The following is a 6,324-nucleotide window of genomic DNA, read 5'->3' on the forward strand; positions in this document are numbered from 1 at the left end:
GCCTTCCCCCCCCGCCTGATAACACAACGCCGCTCAGCACACGACACCACGACGATCTGGTTTCGCAGCTCCTGCGGGGACACGGGAGCAGCGCTTCGCTTCTCCGGGCGCCGGGGACGGGCGGCACGGCGCGCCGCCTGCTCCGGGAGGGGAGCGCTTCTCCCAGGCGCTTCCTGACAGCGGCCCCGGTGACTCACATCGGAAAGCGGCCCCGGCCCCACCGGCACAACGCCTCGCCGGGCCCTGCCCGGCCCCAAGCGGCGCTGGGCACGGGGGAACCCGGAGCCTCCCCCCCCCTCCGCCAGGCCCTGCCCCGGCGCTCAGCGGGGCCCCTCCGGCCGCCCCCCGCAGGGCTCTGCCGGTGCCCGGCCGCGGTCGCGGCCCCGCGGGGAGGCCCGGGCCGGCCCCACGCCCCCTAGCGGCCCCGCCAGGCCCGGCCCGGGCTCCCCGGGGCCACGTTGCCGCGGTGGGGCCGGGCCGCGGCCGGCCGGAGGGGGCCCGTGGGGGGGGAGCGGCGGCTCCTCACAGGCCCGGCCCCGGGGGCTGCGGGGGGGGGGGGGGGGGGGGGGGAGGCGCAGGCCCCGCTCGGCCTCACCCGGCCCCGCACCGAGCGGCCGCGGCCCCCGCCCCCGCCCCGCTCCCCCCCGGGCCCCGGTGCGGGCGCGGCGGTGCGGCCGGGTTACGTAAGGGCGGGCGGCGGGGCCGCGCGGCGCCGGTGCGGGGTGCGGGCGCGGGCCTTACCTTGTGGATTCTCTTCAGCGCCATTGTGTGCGCGAGGCGGCGAGGAGGGGCGCGCGGGCGGGGAGGGGGCGGCCCGCGGGGACTATTTTCCGAGGGGGAGGGGGGAGGAGGAGGAGGAGCAGCGCGGAGGCGGCAGCGCCGGGCCGGGAGGGGGGGGGGGGGGGGGGGAGGGGGGGACGGAGGCGGAGGGGGGGGGGGAGGCGGCCCCCGGGGGCGGCGGCGGAGGCGGGCAGGGGCCGCGGGCCTGGCGCGCGCTGCCCGGCGGCGGCCGCAGGCGGGAGCTCGGTGCCGCAGCGCTACCGCATCCCTCCGCCCGCTCTTTATGCGCTGGCGCTTGCTCGCCTCTCCCCCCCCCCCCCCCCCTTCCGCGTATCACTCCGCCGCGCTCTCCCAGCCCCCTGCCCCCGCCGCCGGGCCGCAGGCGCGGGAGGGGCGGCGGTGGCCGCGGGGGGGGGGGGGGGGGGACGGGTGGGAGGCGGGAGGGAGGGGGGGGAGAGCTCGGAGCGGGGCCGGGAGGGGAGGGGCAGGGCGGGCGGCAGGGCGCGGGGACTATTTGCCGCGCGCCTCGCGCGCAGAACTCTCCAGAAGGGGGAGGGGGAGAGCGCGGAAGGATACGGCGGCGGCGGGGCGCGTGACGCTGCGGTCTCGCGAGAAGTCGAGCGGGGGAGGCGCGGCTCCGGCCGGGCACCGGGAGGGGCGGGGGGGGGGGCGGGGCCGCGGGGCCGCCCGTCAGCGCGGCCGGGGCAGGGCGCTCCGGGGGGTGCAGCCGGGCCCCGGCCCCCGCTCGGGCAGGCTGCGAGCCCGGCGGTGCCCCCTGGTCCTTAGGGGTTTTCGGGTCCACGTCAGTTACGGGTCTTCCGCTGAGATCCGCGCTGGCAGCCCGTCCCCACCGGGCGCCCTGGCTGCCTGCCTCCTCCACCGGCAGCCCCGGTACCGGATCCAGCAAAAAAAAAAAAAACAAACGCCAAGAGCATTTTTAGTTGGTGCTGCAGCTTGTAAGACTTTCCGCGAAGCCTTCGGTTTCCGTCCCTTTTAAGGCGCTCGTAGGAAATGCTGCTTTCCTACGCGTCTCTTTCCTGTAGAGCTGGCATTTTCAGCGACTTGTACCGAGCTTTTAAGCCGTTACCTGTCCTCTCCTTACCTCCTAGTACCGCAGCAGAGCTGCTTTCCCCTGTTCTCCCGACTCCCCCATCTCCCGTGAATCTGCTGGCAGAGAGGGGCGAAAGGCTCCGATGGGAGGTACGAGGGGAAAGCGAAATGCTGGCCCTCGCGCTGCGAGAGGCAGAGCTGTGCTTGGAGCCCAGCTCCAAAACCCCCCGGGCCCCAGACGCTGCCTTTTGCCAAGCACACCTCGTACTCCTTGTCTGCAGGGTTCGCTGCCATGCTGCTTTTGGGGGGCCCGCGCGGTTTCTGGCGCAGGGCTGGCCGCGGTGAAGTCCTGCCCGCGCCCCAAGGCTCCGTCCTCCTCCTGCAGGTGCTGCCTTCGGGGCACCGTGGGTGCCGCTGCCTCTCGGCGACGCCTGCGCCTGCTGGCTTTGCTGCCAGCCTTTCGAGAACAATTTTTGAGATTTCTCTTCTAGCAGCTTTAGCGCGGGGTGTGTTTTGAATTAATTTCTCTTTCCTCATCCACATTTGGTTTCTCCCCACAGAAATCTGTTGGTTTGGGTGGTTGTTTTGTTTTGTTTTTCAACTATTTTTGTTCATTTCGTGGCTTCTTGCTCTTTTCCCTCCTTTCTGTTGCCTTTTGGATTGCCAGACACCCCTTGGTTGCGGAAAAGCGGGCGGCAGCTCTGCCCCAGCTCGCTGCTCTGTCACCCCCAGCCCCAGGCTGGGAACCTGCTGCCCTGCCTTGCTGCACCAGCCTCCACCAGCACGGGGAGCTGGAGCTGCTCAGATGCTAATCCCAAGTACTCCTTGCCCTGAAGGCTCCCCCAACTTCTGGGTCAGAGACAAAACTGCTTTTCTCCCAAAGTTTTCTGCTCTCCTCGTTTGCTGCCCAGCCACCGTGATAGTGGGGTCCGATGCTGCCCAGGCAATCGGATTGCTGCTCACTAGAAACGGCGTTGCAAATTCCTCCTCGTGGGAGGTGCTGCCTTGTGCCCTGAGAGCAGTACGGACACGATAGCTTTGCTCCTGGCGTTAACGTGCCCACCTCCTGGCAAGGCCGCTCCGAGTGCTGGCAGCTTCAGGGCAGTGTGCGCCTGCAGGTGCAGGACACGGCTGCACAGCCCGCGGAGCCCCCGGCGCCGCAGCCACCCCGCTGCCAGGGCAGGACCAGCTCTTACACCACAGCTGGGTAAAGATGTGCTTCAGGCTTAAGGCAGCAGCTTCAGGATCCCCTCTGCTGCTGAAAACAGCTGTTGGCTCTTGTAGCACTAAAACACCTCTGGGAGCTCAGAGCTGAACGCCTGGAATTGCAGTCCTGGCGTGACCGCCGTGGGAGGAAAGGCAGCCCTCTGCTCCTAAATCATTTTTCTCATGCTTCTGGGACGGTTTTCAAAATGCCTTCATGTTACATCCTCTAAGGCCTGTGCCTTCACTGTTCAGAGCTCTGGGTTAAAGTTGTCTCTTTCCAGTATTCTCATAAAAAGTTTTGGATTTTGTCCCCAAATTGGAAAATTAACTTGGGCTCGCAATACAACAGAAAGATCACTGTTTTTTCCTTGCCAAGCTTTGAAAAGTCTTCTCTGAGTACTACAGCATTGTAAAACACAATCCCGAAAATCAACAGTTTTGAAAATAATAATAATAAAAAACTGTAAAATACTTTTGTTGTTGTCATTTTAGTACCAGCAATAACTATGATTTCTTACCAGAGGGATCTGAATTTCTCTAAGAGATAAGAAATGAAAGTAGAAGAGTCATTTTCAGAGTTGTTATTCACCAGGTCAGTCCACTTAGATGTGCTGAAAAGCAAATCTCAGTTTCAGCTTCTGAGAGTTGGCCTAAACCTTTAAACAGACAGACGTTAGCTTGCTGTGTTTTATCCAGAAAGATATTTTCCTCAAGATTTACAATTAGATATTTGCCTGACGTGACAACAGATGAAACACTTTCCGCATGTCTAAAAGTGCCACGAGATGCAAGAAATCCCAGGCACAAGTAAACATTAACCCGCGGTCACGGAGCAGGGCCGGGTGCTGAGCTCCAGGGTTTCCCCTCCTCTCCCTTCGCTCAGGTTCGCTGTTTAGCCCCTCTCCACCTCCCCGCCTGCAGCACGTTCTTGCTGCCCATCTCCCTGCTTTCTCTTGAGTTCTGCTTTCCCTTCTTACAGCTCCCTTATCCCACCTGCAGCCTTTCACCCTCGCTTCTCTACCACCTGCTCCCTCCTTATCCCACCTTACTTCTCCTCCACCTCACCTGCTGCTTTCACAGGAGTCCCGCAGGTTTCAGTCTCTTTCCACCCCTGCCCAAACACAGAGACGGTGGGATCAGCTCCCACACGCCTGCGTCTCCCTGTATCCCATGTCAGGTGCTGCTCTGGCCCCGTTCTCAAGAAGGACGAGCTCTCAGCAGCACCGGAGAAGAAACTTTAGGCTACGTCTGCTCTGGAAACCCTTGGATGCTCCGTACCCTTGTCAGCCCCTGCTGCAGACAACATCGCCCATCGGGCTGGCACTTTGCTGCTGGCCTCCCGTGCAGCATCCTCCCGCTGCATTTTAGGTGTTTCACCTACAGCTTTCTGCCTTCTCTCTGCCATGGGGGAGCTCTCCCTGCAGACTTGCAGGCAGGGTTGGTGGTCCCGCTGCGCTGGGTGATCTGCCAGCGCCTGCCAACATCGCCTGCGCAGGGTCTGGCGCCAAGCAGCGAGCGTCCCTGCAGGAGGTAGCTGGGCTCTGCCCGGCCCTCGGGTGGCTCGTGACTCCACGTGTCTGCCCCTCGCCATCTCCTGCTCTGCTCAGCGCGGTCGGGTCGCAGCTCTGTATTAGGAAGAAAAGCCAACGTGCTTAGACAGAGGCACAACAAGTTGAAGGAGGACAAAAATCCTGGCCTAGCAAAAGTTAGAAGGTGAAAAGAGATAATTCTAAAGGAAATGAGACAATCGGAAAAGGAAACCCCCCAATACTTCACCAAGGTTGGGCATGTGACAGTGGGCAAGCTGCAAGGAAAAATCCCAGAAAACGGACCTGAAGCAGTGGAGAGGGCGAAGGGTGGGGGAGGAGGAAGCTCCGCTTCTGACCCTTGGGCAAGCAGCAAGGACCTGCATTCCTTCATAGCCACAAACCGAGGGGAATTACGTGCCTCTGCAGCTTCTAAACATTCGTGCCTTTAAAAACATAGGCAGAGGCCACGTTTTTTCCTGCTGCTCATCAGAGTTTCCTCCAGGAGCCTCCAAAGTCCCGTCCTCTGGCCCGGGTGGCGGGGAGCCCTGCAGCCTGAGAGGGAATTCTTCGGCATCCCAGGTCCAAGCGTTTTTAAAAAACTTCCAGAGTGAACTTCCGTGTATATACATGCATCATGTGGGGACGCTCACCTCATGAAACACTCTTTCTTCCCTCTCCTGCTGCAGATCCAGGCTGTCTGTAGGTGCCAGGGAAACCTGCAGTGCAGCTACAGCGTTGTTCCCCCATTGTCCTCCCCGTCAAGAGACGAGATGGATCAGTATCCACAGCAACAGTTATCAAGAAGCTGATTCTGTGGTTTTTGTTGTTTGTGGGTGTTTTCTTTTTTTCTTTTTCTCCCAGATGAGGAGCTCTAGAGATGCTCATTTTAGTCTTGTAACAGCCCTGCGGAACGTGTGTCCGGGTGTTTGTCAGCGGAGCAGGGGAGATCCCAGCCAGGAGGTTTGAAATCCAGAGACAATCCTGGCTCTACAACGATTGGACCCCTTTCAAGGTAGTTCTCCAAGCCAAAGCTGAAACTAGAAGCTAAGGAAGGGGCAAGGAGCCCCGGGTTTGTCCTGGTTCATGGCCAGGAGGTGAAGCTGGCCACCTGAGCCCAGCAGGTGTGCCCCCCGTCACCCCCTAAGGGCTCTGCTGCTCTGTCCCGAGGCACAAGCTGCCCTAGGCATGAACACGGCTGTCAGCTTGACCCTCAGAACATCACCAAAAGATTGCAGCCTGTAGGAACATAGAACATCGGGTATCTTGTAGCACACAATACAGCCGAGCATCCTGCTGCAGAGCAACTTGGGACATTAAACTCCAGAGAAAGGCAAAAAACAGAGACAACCAAAAGCAGAATCCACAAGTCACCACCACCACCTGCTTACGTTGTTCACAGGAAAACTTCCAGCATTGCTATGGGCTGAAGTCATCTTACCAATAAATCTCAGCGGCGCTTTCATTGATGCCAAAGAGAAAGCACGGTGTTTGTCGCCTTTCCGCGATGCACAAAAGACAATGGAAGCCAGCAGGGTTTGGAGATTTTATTATTATTATTATTTCCCCCCAGAGGACAGCATTCGGGCTGTGGGAGCTGTGTCTTTGCAAGTCCCAGCAGATACCTGGCTGTTCTCTGGCATGCAGTTGTGCTTAAGGTGGATCATCTCACCCAGAAGGAACTTCTAGCTTCCTCCAGGATTACTGAGCACCTAGGGCTGTGAGCTGGCCTGGTTCTCTTCGAGACTGCTTGTGCCAACAC

The 6,324-nt window shown here is 60.8% G+C and overlaps 1 protein-coding gene across 2 annotated transcripts in view; it reads right to left on the minus strand.

The window, feature by feature from the left end:
- The window catches only part of UBE2D2 (ubiquitin conjugating enzyme E2 D2), a 30,302-nt gene extending 29,412 nt beyond the window's left edge, over window positions 1-890 (minus strand). Inside the window, exon 1 of one of the 2 annotated variants that reach the window (XR_010824904.1) lies at window positions 16-300. Coding sequence is in view for 1 of the 2 variants with exons in the window: in XM_066977104.1 (XP_066833205.1) it covers window positions 742-765 (24 nt within the window). In the remaining variant the exon portion in view is untranslated. Of the gene's footprint in view, window positions 1-15; window positions 301-741 lie in introns of those variants that run through there. The other variant, XM_066977104.1, reaches the window with a different exon arrangement.
- Window positions 891-6,324: the final 5,434 nt, after the last annotated feature.

Source organism: Anser cygnoides, chromosome 14 (genome assembly GCF_040182565.1).
Source record: "Anser cygnoides isolate HZ-2024a breed goose chromosome 14, Taihu_goose_T2T_genome, whole genome shotgun sequence".
In the NCBI taxonomy this organism is placed as follows: Eukaryota; Metazoa; Chordata; class Aves; order Anseriformes; family Anatidae; genus Anser; species Anser cygnoides.